At 34.9% G+C, this 18,109-nt stretch overlaps 2 protein-coding genes and 1 non-coding gene across 3 annotated transcripts; 1 reads left to right on the plus strand and 2 right to left on the minus strand.

Annotated features, from left to right (window-relative positions):
* Positions 1-1,493: 1,493 nt before the first annotated feature.
* TRNAF-GAA lies at positions 1,494-1,566 on the minus strand. Its single transcript has one exon. It is a non-coding gene; the product is annotated as a tRNA-Phe (tRNA).
* An 11-nt stretch (positions 1,567-1,577) lies between these two features.
* Positions 1,578-4,565, plus strand: LOC111405710 (autophagy-related protein 8i-like). Its single transcript, XM_023034716.1, has 5 exons — positions 1,578-1,730; positions 1,819-1,874; positions 3,088-3,140; positions 4,038-4,156; positions 4,258-4,565. The coding sequence occupies exons 1-5, from the start codon at positions 1,685-1,687 to the stop codon at positions 4,362-4,364; spliced, it is 381 nt and encodes a 126-aa protein (XP_022890484.1). The 5' UTR covers positions 1,578-1,684; the 3' UTR covers positions 4,365-4,565.
* Positions 4,566-4,929: 364 nt separating this feature from the next.
* Positions 4,930-8,061, minus strand: LOC111405711. Its single transcript, XM_023034717.1, has 5 exons — positions 7,830-8,061; positions 7,697-7,745; positions 7,516-7,605; positions 7,292-7,354; positions 4,930-7,130 (listed from the first exon to the last, which is right to left on the minus strand). Exons 1-5 carry the CDS (start codon positions 7,931-7,933, stop codon positions 5,367-5,369), a joined length of 2,070 nt encoding a protein of 689 aa, XP_022890485.1. The 5' UTR covers positions 7,934-8,061; the 3' UTR covers positions 4,930-5,366.
* Positions 8,062-18,109: the final 10,048 nt, after the last annotated feature.

Genomic DNA, 18,109 nt, shown 5'->3' on the forward strand with positions numbered 1-18,109 from the left:
CTTCCATTAGAGAATCTTTATGTGAAATGTGGAGATTTGCATAGCTGGTTTCAAATCTTTGCTCAAATTGTGTTTTTGGTCCATGTCTTTCAAATGTGACACAAACGGTATTTTTGAAAAATACGTGCAATGCAGTTGTCCATTTTTTTTTTCCATGGATAATTTCATCAAATGACTTTTATCCACTTAAAATGCCCTCAAAAAACAGAAAATATAATTTCAAAACGGAAAAAAATTAAAAATGAAAAGTTTTATCTTCTTCCTCCCATTCCACCGTCACTGCACTCATGAACAATCGGAAACTCTCATTGAAAAATGAAGAAAGTCATTTTATGTTTATATGCATACAAGAAGAAGACTACATATTATCTCTAATAACCTTCATATATGCTAAACTTGAGTATTTTGGAGGGAACGATGAAAACTACAAATTGCACGGTCAAGTTATAGATAGATATATAGTTAAAGTGCAAATAATGAGGTCCAGATCCTACATGAAGCAGAACTTGCAACCTTTATTTCATTTTCTCCATTCTGTACTTCCCCTGAATCCAATTACAAGTTCATTTTCATTTTCATTTTACTGGTTTCAAGAAATTAATTGAAAAGATTGTTGTTTTCATATGCCAAAAAGGAAACTCATTTATTTGTAGAAAATTTATGTAAGGATTCAACTTTTCTATGCATCAATGCTATGAGTACAGATTTTTTTTTTACAGAATTGATACAGAAAGACAGTTGTCTTCTTGTAATTGGCCGTTGTCAAAAATAGTTTTTGGCAACAGCAATATTATATTAACAAAATAAACTTTTCTTTGACATAATATGAAGAAAAAAATTCATTCATGTTCATTTTCAATTGGAAATGTTACCACAATTACTTTTGTTCTATGTTTTTCAGTAAATTAAAGTATGTAATATCAATTTTAGTAAATGAGGCGTGTGACAATTTTGTTATGCTTGCAAGTCCTCATAGCTGTAGAAAAGTTGCAGAGTTTCCGTCCTGCCCTTTTAGACGTGGCGATAGTTGCAGTGTAGGGTGGATTGAGGGAATGATAATTTTTTTTTTTAGAGTGAGAAAATCATTTCATGAAATTCTCCCTTGAAATAAAAATATAATTACGATTACATTGTGCCCACATAGCTAACGGCCATAGTTAATTCCATCCAAAGGGACTATTTGTTAAAAAAAAAAAAATAATAATAATAATAATAATAAATAAATAAAATAAATTTGGAATCATTTGTACGACATTTGAAAGATTTGCACCAACCCTTATGTACCACAAGGGTTTTCTATGAAATTAATAGCATTAAAATGTCCGAAAGTGGATGGAAATGCGGTGAGCGTGGATCGTTTATATTTAGGCGGGCTCCCCTCATGTGAGGGTATGGAAACCATTATGTACCACAAGGGTTTTCTATGAAATTAATAGCATTAAAATGTCTGAAACTCTTGTTTTGAGATAAAAGACAACGAAAAAGGATGGAAATGCGGTGAGCGTGGATCGAACACGCGACCTTCAGATCTTCAGTCTGACGCTCTCCCAACTGAGCTATCCCCGCTTGTTGGGGAAGGAATTTAAACAAATAATATATTTTCAAAACCAAATTACAATCTTCCTCCCCCAGTAATCCAGTTTCAGCGAGGTTTCGAAAGGGCAATTGGGAGTTGTAGAAGAAGATGGGGCGTGCCAAGGTTCAATCCTTCAGACAACAATTCTCTTTCGGTTCGTTCTTTCTCTTTTATTAATTATCTTTTCGACAAAATGTCGCTATTAATAATTAATCCATGTTTAATTCAATGATAATATACAGAAGAAAGATGCCAAGAATCACAAGAAATCATCGTCAATTATCCCGACCGAGTACCGGTAACGTATTCTTTTTACCTTTTTCACAATAATTTTGTTCTTAGTGTTCGATATCAATTGAACTAGATGCTGAAATAATTGCAAGTTTATTCGTTATTTGAATTTATAATATGCATCTTAAGTATCAAAATATGGGGCAGTTTGCAATTTCTAAACTGTCGATGTTAAATGCTTTTCCAAATTTTGGATTGGTAAAGGAAGCTTGGAGGCTTTAATTTGCTGAGTTCATCTAAAAAGGACCTAATTGCCAGTCATTTTCTTTGCATTTATATCAGTTTTCTTATGAGACATTGCATGGTAGGACATGTTAATTGTAAAATCCCAAGTCAGCTACTTATAAAAATGATAACTAAGATATAAGGGTCTGGGCTACCCCAAGATTTACTAGGACAGACTCTCAAATACGTCACAAAATAGTGCGACATTGTCACGTTAATGTGCCCTAGAAGCAATTTATCTCGTAAACCTTGCTAAGTACCTTGTCATCACTCCATGATGGCTCTGATTCCGGCCAATTCCCTTCTACTTCATCCTTTTACTTTTCACTTTCTTCATTGCCATACAAAATGATTAAGGATGGAGTGCTTAGGATCTGCAGAATTCTAAAACTGCAGAACCAACTTGTTTCATACCTGAAGAACAAGATTTACACTCTACGCTTTAATCTATGCTGAGATGGGAAGGGGGAGTGATGACGAACACAACCATACAAAAGCAAGATTGAGAAAGAAAGAGAAGAAGAGTGAGAGAATAGAAATAAACTGGGGAAAAAAGTATCATTTTTTATTCATATCAAAATTTTATATATGACTATGCATAAGCCCCTTCATTTAAACTAGTCCTAATTGAAGTAGGAAAATACTGAAAAATCTATTCAATCAAACCCTAATCATGTTATCTAAAATAAGCGTCTAATTTGAAAAGTAAATTAAATAGTATCTTTACTAAGATTCCCATCGGGGGGAGGTAAAGATATCTGCAGCTTTCAACCTTGATCTGTATACTTGAAAATTGCATTTGTAATTTATCTAACTACGGGGTCAAGAGCTTTAATCTTTGCAGAAGGCAGAGTTGGTGTATACTTGATTGACTGAATAAAAAATTGATAATTGTTAAATTCTTGGTGCCACCATCCACTGAGAGCAATTTCATAATCCTTTCAGATTAATCTCAAGTTTATCATGCCATTATTTTCATTTTCTGCTTATTACAGGTGGTAGTTGAGAGGTATTCCAAAACTGACCTCCCTGAGATGGAGAAGAGAAAGTAAGATATGGGTGTTATGGCCATCACTAAACTTCCCTTTGCTTTCTCGCCCTTTTTATGCCAAGTGGTACTAGTTACTTCAAATAGGCAATATATCTCCGTTCTCTTCTTATTTATGGCTGTTTACAGGGAATGTGCATGTACACTTGCCTTTCTTCGTAATACATTAATACAATGACATCATTTGTTTGTGGGTCTTTTTGTGCTCTATGCATCCAAAGAACAAAATATATTAGAAAAACAGACAGACTAGTTAAACAGAACAGCTTTCTTGATAGTACCCTTAGTCATTTAATCGTACTAATTTTTGTGAACAATGCTTTCCAGTGTGTGAAAATTATCCTGGCATCTCTCGCCAACTACATGCAGAACAATCATTGTTCCAAAATTGTTTAGGACTCGTTTAACTTTTTCTGTGTACTGGTGCCGTGTTCAAGAAAGAAGGCTGGTTTAATGTTCTTTTGTGTAAGCTATTCTTCTCTTCCCAAGATAGTAATTTAACTTTGAATTTAGACGTGTCCACCACATGTCATTCTAGCAAGATGCTCTAGGCATGAGGTGTAGTTGTTCCTTTATCAGAAGAAATCAATTTGTTTCTGGAAGTCATTCCTCAATTGATAAGTTTTACTGAAGTGGGGGCTTGTGGTGAGTCTCTGTCTGTACCCCCTCAGTTAATGCATCTGTCTCTTTCTGCATTCATGTCATTCAAACAGAATTGTATTTTGGAAACTCAAAATTGATTTTTATTCAACATTTTTTAGTTGCAAATCTTCTTGTGTCATTTATTATTAGTGACTAGCCTGTGAATCAAAGTTCAATCCTAAAATTTGTTGAAGATCGAAGTTATTCATGAACTGAGATGTGACGATCAAATCCTTCATTTGCTTTTGACGGCAGATTCCTGGTCCCCCGAGACATGTCTGTTGGGCAATTCATTTACATCCTGAGTGGCAGGCTCCATCTGAGTCCTGGGAAAGCTCTCTTTGTATTCGTGAAAGATACCTTACCTCAAACATGTAAAATCTCCATTACCTCTCTTAATTATCCTTGGAGTAGTAATGATATGCGGTTCCTTCATAAGGGGTGATCTGTTTATGTTGTTAACTGTTGGTTGCAGCAAGCTTGATGGAGTCTGTATACGATTCATACAAGGATGATGATGGGTTCCTCTACATGTGTTACAGCAGCGAGAAAACCTTTGGTTGTTTTCTTAACCCAGTATGATGCCACCACTTATCTTGATTATTGTACTGTTCTTGTTTTGATATCATGTGGGGATATGGGCAACTATTTCGTTTCTTTAAATTCACCTCTAATCAGAAGTGTTTAAATCAAACGTGTGACAATATTGTGCATCTTCTAACAATGAGGTGCTGTTTGGAATAAAGGTTTGGATAGTATTTGTTTCTGTAAATTCACCTGTAATTAGAAGCATTTATATCTACGTTAAAAAATATCCACGTGAAACAGATATTTGTATGTTGCTTGCGAGTTGTGTGTCAGGTTATTGAGAAGCAATGTTTATACCGACGGTACGGATTGTTGTTGTTTTGTACATAAAACAGAAGTTTGTCATCGTCATCGATGCACACAATATAGAGTCCAAATCGCCATTTATAGTCACAAATAGATTCGTAGTTAGTTCGTGGTTAACAATTAAAACTGCACAGGAAATTGAAGAAAAAGCATAGCCTTGAGGGACCAAGATACATGGAAGCTCTGAACGAATTGGGATTTTTATTTTCCAGTATACAAATTATAATGGAATGAAAACTATGACTTTCAACAATTCACAGCAAATCAGACGGGTAATCTGAGCATCATTTGAATTCATTCAAGAAACAAAAAGTTCCAAGATTCATTATAATATACAATTTCATATAAATACGATACTGTGGAAATTCCCACACATGCAGTGTTTCAACACAGTTGAGAACACCTAAAAGCTTAGAACTGATAATCCGTCATTCTATGGCAACCATCCCTGCACCTTTAGATTGAAGACTTCAGTAGAAAAAATACATGTACATGAACAGGGCGTAAAAACATGGACCTTTGTCAAAAGGGGAAACCCCAGCAGCATTCGGCAAAAACTGTTTTAACTTGGACTTCAAATTACTGCAGAAGCAACTCATCAAAAAAGCTAGCTCAACTTAGAAAGTCGTCAAACCAACAGATGGAGACTTCAAATTACTTTCAGTTCCTCAAAACTTATCTCCTTTCGCTTCAAATTTTCGTCCCTTTCGACGGAACTGCCAAAAGCCTCTGACCTCCACCATTTCGCCAAACGCCATGCACAGGCAAACCTTCCGAAGCATTATCCTGCTTGTCTGAGGCTGCCTTCCTCTGATTTAGGTCAGAATCTGAATCAGGATCCGAATTTTTATGATCCAAGAATGCTTCGGCAGAGCCATCACCTAGGCGGTTTCTGTGGAACTTCGAGGTTTTTTTCTGTTGTTTACCTTTTCCATTACCATTTCCTGAATTTTGATTGGACATACCACCAGCTGACGTAGAGTTGTTCTTGCTTTTCTGCTTTATAGATTCGCTCGATCCTCTCAATTCAGCTCGTGAGTCGTCAATCACCATGTTTGATTTGCCTTTTCGAGCTCGATACTCATCCTTAGACAACACTTCTACATCTTCATCTGAAGGCTTGTTGCTCGACTGCAGTTCTTTTACAGTGCTAACAAAGTTGTCTGCTAAGTTATTTTGTGAAATGCTCTTTCCAGAATCTAAAGCTTTGCCTTTGCCTTTGCCTTTACCTTTCTTAGAACTATTACCATCTTTCAAGCTAATACCACTACTACTATAAACATTCTCTCTTGAAGCGTTGTATTTCATATTAGCATTGTACGTATCAATCAACTCTCTCTGCTTTCGAGCATCAGGAAGGAGTCTAGTCAAGTCTAGAACAAGATGCGACAAACCAAACTGTTCCACACAAGCTAGATATGTTTCAGTGTCCATTAAATCTTGACGAAATTCACTGGATATCATTTTAAAAGCAGTGTATTTCTCCTCGTCAAACCCTAGAGCAGCACGCATTTTCTCCACCAAAGATTTGTTTGCACTGTGAACGTCTTCCACCTTCAAAACAGCTTGGTCACTCGCAGGTTTCTTGCTAGGGTGAGCTACAGAAACTGGAGGGAAACCAGAATAGGAAGAGTCAAAAGATACCCTCTGAGAAAGATTAGGGGCTGATGTGGAATGACTGATCAGATTTGTGTTCCCACTATTCTTGGATGAACTTAAAGAACCTGCAAATGATGAATCGTGAATTGACAAGGGTCGTGCTTGAGCAGAACTTGAATGACTAGATAAAGCCGCTCCATTTTCCATAGCACGGCCAGAGCTAGATGCTGAACCAGAAGCAGAATTTAGCGCAGGCCAAGCATGAGGATTAACTGTTGGTTTCACACGTGCTGGTGCTTGTTTAGACTTGCCGGAGCTAGATGCTGACCTAGAACCAGTATCTATCGCAGGCCATGCATTTGAAGTAATAGCTGGTTGGGCAGGGGTACGGCTCGCAGCTGACCAAGGCACAGCAGAACTAGATGCATTGATTTTTCTATTGCTCTGACGTCGGAGTTGTGCAGCCATAGTGTTCTTGTGTAAAATATCTGGTTGAGAGTCTTGTTGACCACCTCCTGGAGCCATAGAGAGTGGAGGAAACAAAGACTCGAGTGTAGAATTTCTTGTTATCTGTGACACGGCTTGAAGGTATCTTGAAGTTGGCTCAGCATCAGCGGTAGCTAAAGATTCAAGAGGTGGAATAAGAGACTCAACATCACTAATGTCTCCATGATCAGCACCTGCATTGGAACTAGACGATGTGACATGAAATCTACCATCTGAACTGGCTGTCTGTAGACTTGCTTGGATTGCCATAGAGAGTTCATTATCAGAAGTATCACGATGGAAGTTACGTCCCCTTCCACGCCGATTATCCTGTTCATTACTTCGCCGATATCGAAAACTGATAGGTATCTACGCAAGGATAAACCAAGACAGCATGTTTTAATACTCATGTAATAAAGAGAAAAATGAAAGATGAGTCATTCAACAAAAGGGGTTGGCTCTAAATGAATAGTGCAGTAGTTACTAATTAGACAAAGGGGGTGGGGGTCAATTAAGTTGGATAAAGATACCTGAAGAGCAGCACTACGCTGTGAACGAGACATACGGCCTCCATGCTCTAAAGCGTTGTGCTTCTGAATTGAACAAGCAAAAAATTCAAGAAACTGTTAAACACCAGAAAATTAAGGAATAATAGATAGATTATAAAGGTCATTGTCCATGCAAGGCTGAAAAATTAACATAGCAATCTTCAAGCATGAATGTTAACAAAAATGCATATGCAGGATTTGCAGACCTTCAATTCAGGTTCAAATTGGAAGACAATGAACTTTTTGGCGAGGCATGCCTCATCCTCGCACAAGAAATGATCTCGGCGGAAGTGCACCTGAAAAAGAAAATAAAAATTCCTTTCGGATAAACAAATTAAGGAAGCAATTATGAAGATTTCAAGAAACTGCCATGTAGTAACCTCTAACCTCCAAGTCGTCATAATTCTTGTAATACTCAAATTGTCCTGGATTCTGCCTGCAAGAAACAAAATAAGATTACAATAAATTCTACATATGTTGATAAAATCCAATCAATAGTAAGCAGAAGCCCAGAAATCACCTTTGGCAGATATGACAAGTATAATGTTCAGTGGACATGTGCGTGTACAGCTCATTATCCCCGTAAAAAGGCGTCTTGCAGAATTCACACAGAGGATGCCCCATGAAACCACCTCTTTCACTTTCAGTTCCATCCACCTCAGAATCGCCAGTCTTTATATGCTGACTCAGTTGTGCTCTAGTGTATAACTTTTGTTCACATATAAAAACCTGATTGAATCAAAAGCAGCTTGTCAGGTCTTCTAGCCAAATTTATAATGAATCGACGTAGTTAAGAGGACAAATGCTGGATTCTTATTTAGAGGGGAAAAAAAAAGAAAAAGGGAAAAAAAAAAAAAAAAAAAACAATGGGGATATACATCATCTAATGTAAAAATTGAAGCTCAGAACTCAACATGCAGAGAACTGGAGTCAGCAGCATTTGTGTCAAAATACAGTCAAGATAATCCCTCTTTACCAAGGAAAATACAGTCAGCTAATGTCCTCAGATATAACAGGAGAAAATAAGTTATCAGACAAATTCTATTATTGATTGTGTGAGTTTCCATTTCCATCTACTGCATAAATGTGGCATGTTGACCAATGTAAACATCTCATGTGGAAATCTAAGAAGCACCAATACTTGTAAACTTGTTACGTACCCGCATCCGATATGTATCCAAGTTCCAATACTCTCCGATACCCTCCGATATGTACCGGGATGCTTTTTTTTTTTTAAATTATTTTACATATTAATACAGCAGCGGCGATCATCGCAGATGAATCGCAGGCGAGCGACACAAGTTGAGCAGACATCTTTGTGGCCGCACTCCCCGTACGCCACCCACTCCAACACCTCCGCACACACCGCACAGCTATCGTCCATCGCCATTGTTCTCTCGTCTAAGATTGATTCAGAATTGAAATCGAATGTGGATTGCGCGAACGAACGGGACAACAGGACGATCTAGGGTTTCTAGGTGGTCAAAAAACTCAAAATAGAAAAAATTAGACAAGACGGTTCATGTGATACAATAATATATATACGTAGAGTAGTCGAATAGCAGTACATTTAGGATTTCTAGTTTTGACGCGTATTGAAACGGGAATATGAATAGTTTATTGTACTTTTAAGTAAGTATTAAGTCCTTGATTGATTGAGGTTTTAATTTAAACTAAAATAAACAATCAATTTTAATAATATATTTTATGGGATTCACAATTTTATCAATTCTTATCAAAATATTCTAAAAATCTAGATTTAATCCCCACGGGGGCTAAGTATATGCAATAAAATAGGCATTTAAAAATTTAAAAGCCAATATTGTGATTGAATAATGCTACTTTGACAGAAAAGATTGACAGAAGCAATGCTAGATCTTAGGTGACGAGAAGTGATTTGATGTAAAAGATAATTGTGTTTTAAACCGTTCAATGATAAAGTACCATGTAATATTATGACAATCATTATATCAAGTATTATGACATTGGAGCATGGGGAGGGGTTGGGGTTGGGGTTAGCTTCAATTTTCGAAGCCACCCAAATGGATCAAAACCATATTGATTTGTCGATTGGATCGACTTTCAGTTAATATTTAACTCACGAAGAAGATAATGTGCTCCGTATCCTTAATGTTTAAATTAGAGAAATAAGGCGATTATTCAAATTTTTGAAAATCGGATATTTAAGAATTTTATTAATTTAAATAATTGGAAATGTGGGGCAATTTTTTTATTGATTATACAATATGTTTTGATTTCTAGTCTTTATCACTATTCGTGTTTGTAGAAACATGCATGGCATGTAGAACGTGCATAGGTAACAAAACATGACTGTGGTGCTAGTTTGGGGTAAAAAAAAAAAAGGTCACACGACACAAAAAATTAATTGTTTACTCAATTGTATTGATTATACAATATGTTTTGATTTCTAGTCTTTATCACTATTCGTGTTTGTAGAAACATGCATGGCATGTAGAACGTGCATAGGTAACAAAACATGACTGTGGTGCTAGTTTGGGGTAAAAAAAAAAAAGGTCACACGACACAAAAAATTAATTGTTTACTCAATTGTGATGGACGATTGATAAATATAGTTCAGCAATGCTTGTTGACACTTCAAGCAAGTTTGAGATAGCCAACGCTTAGATCCAGCTCTGTCCAAACTTTTTTGATTCATCCCAACATTCCCCACTTGTCCTTTTTTACATTCTCATTTGTGATGCAGTATAGACGATTTGATATGTTTTAATTAATTAACTATGATGAAAAAAAAATGCCTAATTAGATATTGAGTTTAATTGAATTTGGTCTAATATGAATATGTATTTTTAATTTGATGTGTTTAATTTTATTGAATTGGATAAAATTTAAATTAATTTAATTCCAAATTTATTTTTTATAAATGATTTGATGGTTTGCAAAAATTGAAATATAAATAAAACCACTTTGATTTGGTTCTAAATCAAAATATAGACAAAATTCATGTGGAACCAAATCTACAATTTCGAAAACCCAATTTGGAGTAGTATTTTGATGAAAAATTCGTGGTCAAAAATAAAATTAAAAAAGGATTTACATGTAATATATTTTATTAAAAAATACGTGGTTAAAAATAAGAGAGAAAAAAGTGTATTTTGAAAATTATGGGGACCAAACAAGTAATTATTGAATTTGGATTTTGACAATTTCGTTGTTCAACCATATTTGACCCACATTATTTGATGTTATAAATTTTGAATTAGTGTTGTTTGGAGAATGTGCGATAAGAAGAAAATGTTTTTGATTTATGTATAATAATATTTTATTAGAAAATATATGGTTAAAAAGAAGATAGGAAAAAATGTATTATAAATTTAATGGAGTTCAAACAAGTGCTAAATGCAATCATAAACCAAGCCCTAGTCTAGCCCAATGTTGGAACCCAACGTCGTCGATAGACCACCTAGTTGCAACCCTCTTAGAAAAGCCCTAATATTTTAGGAGACCATTGGTGGCATCTTTTAGAGTTAATTGTTCTGAGGAAAAATTACATAAAAACCAACATTTAAAGATTACTTTCAAAAAATAAGGGGAATCAATATTGGGGGACGTTTGTTTCCTATTTTTTGTAAAAATGAGAATGAAAAATATAGCTTTTATGGACTCTACACAAGTGATAAAAATTCAAATTTGGTGGCTTGAGCCTTGATATGATGAATAACGATCATATTTTTCATTTTAATGGAGAAAGAATGAAAAATAAATAGGGACTTAATTTCACAAATAAGATAGTAATTAAAAATTATTAAATTAATTAATACAGGTTTAATTATGGGTCCGTTTGATTCCTATTCTTTTGTCACAAAAATAAAAAATATGCCCGTTATCTATCGTATCAAGTCACCTTATTTGACTTTCTATCTCTTGTGTAGGTCTCGTAACAAATATATTTTTTATTCTCATTCTTAGAAAAATGGAAATCAAACGAGCTCTATAGAAAACAAATATGACCCAGTTTATTTTTCATTTTTTTGGCTAAAAAATGAAAAGTATGATCGTTATCAATCACATCAAATCATCGTATTTGATTTCGTCTTTTTAATGTGATTCCGACTATAATTTTCACTGAGAATAGAACGGAGGCTATATAAACATTTCCCCGCTTATGCCCAATCAATATTTCTCTCTCCTTTACCTCTTCTATTGTCTTTTCTTCCTTTCTTGTTACCGTCGTCGGAATCCATCGTAGTGGTGAGCGCCGACGAGCACTACGCAGTCGCTTCCAAGGTACAACATCAAGTCACCATATTTGATTTCCTCTTTTTAATGTGATTCCGACTATAATTTTCATTGAGAATCGAACGGAGGCTATATAAACATTTCCTCGCTTATGTCCAATCAATATTTCTCTCTCCTCTACCTCTTTTATTGTCTTTTCTTCCTTTCTTGTTCCTGTCGTTGGAATCCATCGTAGTGGTGAGCGTCGACGAGCACTGCGCAGTCGCTTCCAAGGTACAGCGTAGGTAATCCCTGCCATATCTCCCTATCTTCTCCTCTACCTCTCTATCTAACAGCGAAGCAATTCTTCACATAGTGTGTGTGGAAATTTCACCCTTTGGTCTTTCAAATGCCTAATCTTCAACACTCAATTTCTTGCCCATCAATTGCATCCTCTTCCCGTCACAGCAAAAACATGTCTTTTTTGGTAGATTCAAAATATGGGAGAGTGATGAAGTGAAGAAAAGCATAGGAATAGGTTGCTTTAATTTTGTCAATGCTGTGGAGAAAGACCTGTAGTTTGAAGTTGATCTAGATAAGGCCCGTGAAGCTTTGAGAAAGCTTGATGAATAGATTCTGTCTCTTTACAAAAAAACAAGTCAGTCCTCCCAAAAATTAGAAGTTACTTTTCTCTCTCTACTGTTTGTTTTGTGATTATTTGTTGTGATTTGCAATTAGATAACTAGTTTAAAGTAAAATTAGAACCAGAACTATATTTGTTTATGGATTACTATTAGATAGAGAATTAGTTTATCTGTTGCAAGGAAAACAAGAATTAAGAAGAGATGATGTTAAATTATTGATTGATCTCATTCACAAATATTCTTAACTGAGCTTTTAAAGAAGGAATTTTATATTGTGGTGTTAATTGTTGGTGATGTTTGGTAATATTTGAGGTGACGTTAGTATTCATGGTCATCGATTTGATTTGAGTTGAAGATGATAGTGGTGGTGCATTAGAGATAGTGACTAGTACTATCTATGGTGTGTGCAAATTTGTTTGTGATGACCTTCTATGACCAAATATGTATTTATTGTGACTGGTTGTGATCAATTTTATTTTGATTGTGACCTATTATGATTTGATCACATACCGTGACGATTAAAATTGACATAGTCATAGACAATCACATTGAAGACAAATTTAGTCACAGTTGGTCACACTGATGATAAATTTGATCACAGTTTAATCATAGATAACAATATGTTAGTGACTTGGTTACATACAATCACAAATTATACGGTCACATACAGTCACTTATAAATAAGTTATGATCAATTAATTTAATAATTTGTGATCGTGAAATAAGTTGTGATCTATAGCATTTGTGATTTGTGACTGAGAAATAAGTTGTGATCAATTAATTTGATAAATTTTAATCGAGAAATAACTTGTAACCTATTTACAATGTGGTTTGTTTTGTCGTGACTAGGTACTACATACAGAGGTTGTGTGTGATCGGGTTTGTTTAAACTGTTATTGTTTGTGATCATATTTATGTAAGCCATTTTTTATGACCAAGCATGTGGTATCTGAGACTATAAGTGACCATGTTTGTCTTTATTGTGACTGTTTGTGACCGAGCATTTCTTAACTATGACTGTATGTCATCAAGTCTATGTTAACATTTGCACGTATAATCACACATATATTAACTGTGAAGTAACAAAAATGTTTACATTTAAATTTTGTGATTGTTTATTTGTTAATGGTGATCTTCTGTGACCAAGTTTAAGTTAATTGTGATCGATTTCGACCAAATTTATTTTCGTTGTGACTATCTATGATCATGTCTGTCTTAATTATGACTGTATGTGCCAATTCTATATTAATAGTGACACGTGTAACTAAACATCTATTAACAGAAAATATTTTTGACAAAATATGTTTACATTTAAAGTTTGTAACCATTTATATGTTAATTGTGACCAAGTCTGCATTAGTTGTGATCGATTTGTGACTAGTACTTTGTTGAATGTGACTTGTTGTTTGTTTATGACTAGTTCATCATTAAACAGTGGCAGATAAGCAAAATGAATCATATATTCAAGCTTTGCTCACTTTTATCTGGCCAATTCATTGTTTAGTTCGAAAACAAAAAAAGATATGATTTTATTTATTTATGAAATGGAATTATACAACTTGGGACAAACACTTACCAAGACCACTATCTAATATTTTAATTTATTCACTCAAATAAAATTTTGCCGCTCTAACAAAACATACACACTGCTATGCCTATCCACACTTACTTTCTATATGTTAGCTCTCTCTTCTTTTACAACTTGCTTATCTCTCTTTGTTCTCACTCACACTTACATCAAATACACGCATGTATATCGATATTTGTTGATCGAAAAATGTACCTTCAATGTGGCTAACGAATCTCAAAACCTCTCACGTCCTGATAAGTTGTATTCCTGCACACTAGGACAAACCGTTAAACACATGTGACCTTCTTCGGTGGGGGTGGAGTCGACTGCGCGCACTCCGACGGTCAAATCAGTTTGGGAAGAAATATATTGAGTGTAGGCGGGTTTTTAACGTGAGCCTCCAATATAGAATAAAGGAGGGTCCGTATTGGGAGTCGAATAAAGGACGTAGAGAGTAAAGTTATAGTATCAAAGTCTAAACTTACATTATCTTTGAATAACACTATGTCTGAGTTTTTATAGTGTGAGATAGTAAGTGTAGACTATCAGATAAGAAGACACGTGACCTCATCCTCTTGGGCTTAACTTCCTATCATGGGCATCAATCAATCACAGTGTATTAATGCTAATGCCAACTTCCCCTCCATAAATTATAGCTTTGCGGTAGTAGACTTGACCAAATAGGCTGGTTGAGGTGGCGGTGGCAGTGGGTTGTCACATCAATCATATCAATAGATTTTATTCGGAGAGTCTTTGGCCAAAGGGCCTCACCTCCCTTTCCTGAGGGGGCTTGGTACATCTCATGGGTTTGTCCGATGATTTGGCCTCGAGTCCGTACACGTGGGTTTCATCCATGTCAATTTAACTGCTAAGTAGGACTCGGATAGGGCCTCTGTTGGAGATGGTATAACAACATTCATGGGAATGGCTAATGTTTCTAGTATGGCGATGAAAAATAAAATTATTGTTGCTGCTTTCTAGTTTCTTCTCTTATGTTGTGATTCTTGAGGAAAACTCTTGAATTTTGAGAAGCAAAAAAATCATAACCACCGATGTATTCATGTCTGTATATATACAAAAAAAAATTCATAAATATAAACACAGTGGAGAGATGTCTTCTTGCTCAGTTCAATTAGTTGAAACAGTGGATTCCATCTCTTAGATGCCATCTCTCAAGCTATATTAGATATTTCTTCTTTTGGAAGAGACCCGTTGAAAGGTCTTTCTAGATGTAAAGCTCAAAGTATTTTCCTTAACAGATCTTGTTCTTGTTTTTAATGGGAATGAGGGCTAGAGGTAAACGTTGAGGCTTAATTCATTGGCATGGAGGACCATTATACCCTCCCCTGCTGCAGACGCATGGCAACGCTAAATGAGAATGAAAATTGAAATCCCTTACAGCTAAAATCTGCATTGTGTATACATCTATAAAGGAGTCACAACTAGTGTGATATCACTTGCTCTCAATTAAGCAGATTATATGAGTAAAAAAATATAACGCTCACGGAACAATCTATTAATTATAATAATTACACATCAATTACTGAATGCTAAAGAGCTAACCAGGGGTAGATACCAGTCAATCTGCAGAATTAAATCCCGACATTCTTACATGGCGTGGTATAAAACATAGCATGAGTTTTCTATAAAATACATACCCAAGACACAAAAATTCAAGAACTTGGTGTAATTCATAGATGCATCGTAGTAAAGCACGTCATAAGCCAAAAATCCGCAAAGTATAGACAATGATGCAAAACGAAGTCCAAGCAGCCAGCTGGGGTACAACCCTCTCCAACCAGTGCTCCATAGCTGAGAGGACCTCAAGTTTCCTGTCGGATGCTTCTCAATTAACAGGCTCTCATTGTTACAATCTACATTTTTATCTAGTCAAAGTCAATAGTGAAATTTTCAAAGTCAAGTCAAATGAGGACTTGTATGAAATAAATCATTTTTATTGGGACTTGATTGACCAAATCATTTTATTTGGGTTTATTTTACAATTGACAAAATATGAAGGTAAATTGCATACATTTCAAAGTTTGGAATTTACTTATATATTTTTGGAAGTTTAGGATTAAAGGTGATATAAAAATGGAGTTAGAGGACTTTCCTTGCAGTTTTTGAGTAAGTGGAATTTATATTCAACATTTGACCCATTTTTCACTCAAAATCACACACACACACACACACACAGAGTGAGAAAACGGCAGCAAGCTGGGACCGAAAAAGAGAGGAAAAATTAGGGAAAAAAATGGAAGAAAAAGGGAAAGAAGGAAGGAAAGAAGAAAAGAGGTAAGGCTAATTTTTTCAAGCTTGGGTTGAATTTTTCCATTTTTTTCAAGTGATAAAGTATGAATTATGTTAAAATTCTAGGGTTTTATTTTGGCTCGAAATTTTCAGATTTTTTTGAGAGGAATACTACTTGGAGCCCAAGTTATTGATTCTTGAATTTCTATCTACATTAAGATAAGGAGATGTCAATTTTTTTTTGGAAACCCTAGAATTCGATTTTGGGATTGTTGATTGATTAATTGTGGAAATGATTATATAAATGGAATATTTCACTTGGGAGTTGATTTTATGGAACAAATGTATATTAAATGGGTGGAATTGTGGTTACTAGTTTCACTAGATTGGAGACTAAAATTAGTTTTGAACTTGGGAAGAAGGTTTTGTTGATGAATTAGTTATTAGAAAAGGAATTAGAAAGTGGGATTAGCTCCAATTGATCAAAAGAATATTTGAGAAATTCATTCGAGCATCCACCAATTTTAGTTAAGTATTATAGAAATAGATTTTAAAGTTTCTTAATTTAATAGTAGTTGATTAGTCATCTTGTTACGTATTCCAGGTGGTGACGAGGAAATTGGAAGAGCCTATCGACCAGCTTAGGTTCAACTTGTATTGTGTGAGTGGATAAGCTTATTTTTCAGAAATTAGTATTATTTAATTTATATTAACTCAGAAAATTTATTAATTCATACAGTTGATTTGACAATACGATTTTCAGAATAAAGTTGATTTATAACCAGTTGTTTTTAAAAGTTAAATTCAATTTAGTAAATCATTTTATTAGCATGTTATTTTAGTATTAAATATTTTAGTATATTCAAAGTTATTTTAAAACCACTAGAAAGTACTCAAGTGATTTTACCCTTGTCTGCACTGGTGTGAATGTGTTTCCACAGTGTATGACTTCATATGGTTATTTTACCCACTCTGCTCTGGTGTGAATGTGTTTCCACAACGTATGATCAGTATAATGATTTTACCCGCTCTGCACTATTGTGAATGTGTTTCCATAGTGTGTGACCATTTTATAGCTCTGCGCGAGTACGACCAGAATTACAGAATTTCATAACCTTGCTATGTATATCGAGATTAATCGATTCACGAGTATGGTTATTCCGGGTACATTTTTGGTGTGATGTTTCAGTATTACATAGCTTATCAGATTTTAAAAATGCAGTATACAGAATAAAGATGTTTATGATGACAGTATATTTTAGTTTTGATAGTATCATCAGATTGTAAGCTACAGAACTCAGCCTATTCAGTTTAACGAATAAATATTTTAGTTTATATGTCTGTGGAAAGAAATTTTATGCTATATGTCGGTTTTCAGAAAGATTTTATGAATGGAAAATTATACTTTTGCAAATATCCACTCACTGAGTTATAGGCTCACATTTTTATCACTATTTCTCTTATCAGTTAGTAGCTGAGTTGAACACTACTGGGCCAGTTGATCTATCAAGTTGAGCCATAGCTTTTCAAGCATTGTATGAATTATCTTTTCAGTTTAATAGTTCATATTTTGGGATAGACAGCTCTTTTGGTCATAAATTAGTTCCATATGTTGGGCTTGCTATGTTTTGTATATATATATTATGCATTTTGGGTAATGTGGTTTAGAAATTGTTGCAAAAGTCGAATTGCCAGTGTTGTATTTGAATAGTTAATATTTTGAAAGGCCGGTGTACCCTATTTTGAATGATATGTACATGTTTGGGATATTTGATTTTATTTTCAGGTGGTTTTAGACCATTTTTCTGAGGGAATTCTGTTGAAATTTTTATAAAATTATAATAGTCAAAGCATGTCAAGTTTGCCTTGGTGGTGGGTTTGGCACTTCGTTAGTATCTACTATCGGCGCACGACACGTGTCGGATCCTTTAGGGTGATCGGGACGGGTCGTGTCACTCATAATTGTTGTTTTGTTGTCAAATACTTCCTCTCTCCATAGCACGTAGAGGGCAACGATGAAGGCCACACTTATTATGCCGAAACAAGTGTAATCGTAACAATATCCCACCACAAGTGCCATCTTTGGATATCTTCTTGCTCAGTTATGCTTCATTGTGCTTACATATTTGCAAAAGAGGT

Source organism: Olea europaea, chromosome 12 (assembly GCF_002742605.1).
Source record: "Olea europaea var. sylvestris chromosome 12, O_europaea_v1, whole genome shotgun sequence".
NCBI lineage: Eukaryota > Viridiplantae > Streptophyta > Magnoliopsida > Lamiales > Oleaceae > Olea > Olea europaea.

What these genes read in the sequence shown, in the direction of transcription:
- LOC111405710 (XM_023034716.1), top strand. Translation starts at nt 1,685, where the DNA reads ATGGGGCGTGCCAAGGTTCAATCCTTCAGACAACAATTCTCTTTCG. An exon ending in ATTATCCCGACCGAGTACCG is followed by an intron (nt 1,875 to 3,087) that starts GTAACGTATTCT and finishes TGCTTATTACAG; the next exon opens with GTGGTAGTTGAGAGGTATTC. An exon ending in AGATACCTTACCTCAAACAT is followed by an intron (nt 4,157 to 4,257) that starts GTAAAATCTCCA and finishes TGTTGGTTGCAG; the next exon opens with CAAGCTTGATGGAGTCTGTA.
- LOC111405711 (XM_023034717.1), bottom strand. Translation starts at nt 7,933, where the DNA reads ATGGGGCATCCTCTGTGTGAATTCTGCAAGACGCCTTTTTACGGGGAT. An exon ending in AGAATTATGACGACTTGGAG is followed by an intron (nt 7,606 to 7,696) that starts GTTAGAGGTTAC and finishes TTTCTTTTTCAG; the next exon opens with GTGCACTTCCGCCGAGATCA. An exon ending in AGCGTAGTGCTGCTCTTCAG is followed by an intron (nt 7,131 to 7,291) that starts GTATCTTTATCC and finishes ATCCTTGCGTAG; the next exon opens with ATACCTATCAGTTTTCGATA.